Source organism: Pygoscelis adeliae, unplaced genomic scaffold, assembly GCF_000699105.1.
Source record: "Pygoscelis adeliae isolate BGI_AS28 unplaced genomic scaffold, ASM69910v1 Scaffold455, whole genome shotgun sequence".
Classification (NCBI taxonomy): Eukaryota; Metazoa; Chordata; class Aves; order Sphenisciformes; family Spheniscidae; genus Pygoscelis; species Pygoscelis adeliae.
The window spans coordinates 168,677-169,742 of record NW_008824774.1 but is presented as its reverse complement, the minus strand read 5'-3'; the positions used below and the strand labels follow the sequence as shown (position 1 = coordinate 169,742).

At 66.9% G+C, this 1,066-nt stretch overlaps 1 protein-coding gene across 1 annotated transcript in view; it reads right to left on the bottom strand.

Annotated features, from left to right (window-relative positions):
• TBRG4 (transforming growth factor beta regulator 4) overlaps positions 1-1,066 on the bottom strand; it is a gene marked incomplete at its 3' end in the record, with an annotated part of 14,447 nt that overhangs the window by 1,136 nt on the left and 12,245 nt on the right. Inside the window, 1 exon segment of the mRNA XM_009323833.1 lies at positions 270-537. Within this exon segment, the coding sequence (XP_009322108.1) occupies positions 270-537 (268 nt within the window).

The window sequence follows — 1,066 nt, the reverse complement described above, 5'->3', positions numbered from 1 at the left end:
AGCCTCAGGGCTGCCCCGGCGGGGGGAGGAGGGCCTTCCTCCCGCATCTGCTACCCACAACCGTGCCCTGGGCTGGGGTTTCTGCTCTGCCTTCAGAGGCAAGTCCTGGGAGGAGACCGGGACGAGACAGGGCAGCTGCGATGAGGAGGCAGAGGGGTGTGAGGCTGAAGAATGGGGGGGGGCGGATAAAGCCCGGTAGCCGTACCAGAGCCCTCAAGTTCAATTCCCTCCGCCAGGCAGAGCCCGATGGGGTCCCGCTGCTGGCCCACGGAGGCGGGGAGAGGGCGCACTCACCGATCTGCCAGCCGTAGATGGTGCGTGCGTCGAAGCGCCCGTTCTCCCGGCTCCCCAGCACCCCCGCCAATGCTTCCCGCAGGCTGCTCTGCAGCAGGGTGACCTTCTCTCCCGCCGGCTCCGCGGGGCTGAGCATCTCTGCCGGCAGGAACGGCCCCCGGTAGTCGGGGCTTTCCAGCTTGGCAGCAGCGTTGATGTGGATGAGCTTCAGCCGTAAATTCTGGGCCTTGAGGGACTGATCGCCTGGCGGGAGGAGAGAAGCAGAGCTAGAGACACGGCCCAAAGCCCTGCCCCACAGCGGGGTCTGGCTCCTCATCTGGTGGCCTGTGTAGCCCGTCCGATCGGGATTCCTGGTTCCGATCCCCCCCGCGATGGGTCCCTGCCTGCTGGCACGGAGACGGAGATCACCAACGGCCAAATGCCGGGGTTCCTGGCCTTGCTCCAGCCGCCAGGCGCTCACAGGAAGCCACCACGAGCTGGCCGAGCCAAACAGGGCCCTCGTTCAGCGGGGACAGCCCCGTTGGGAGCCCAATGTCTGTGGCATGATTTTATCCCCGGGGTCCCGCGGGAGGGGACGCGGGGCCCGTGCGCTACAGAAGGTGTTGCGGCAGCTGGCTGGCCAGTCCCCGCCACGGAGGAGGCAGGGACTGGATTTGACGGGGCCGCACCTCCCCAGCAGTCACCGTTTTGTTAGGCAATACCAAGCCTTCCGGTCTCTTCTCGAGGACGTGGGGGAAGCTCACGGGCAGTGCCGGAGCAGAGCAGCAAGCTG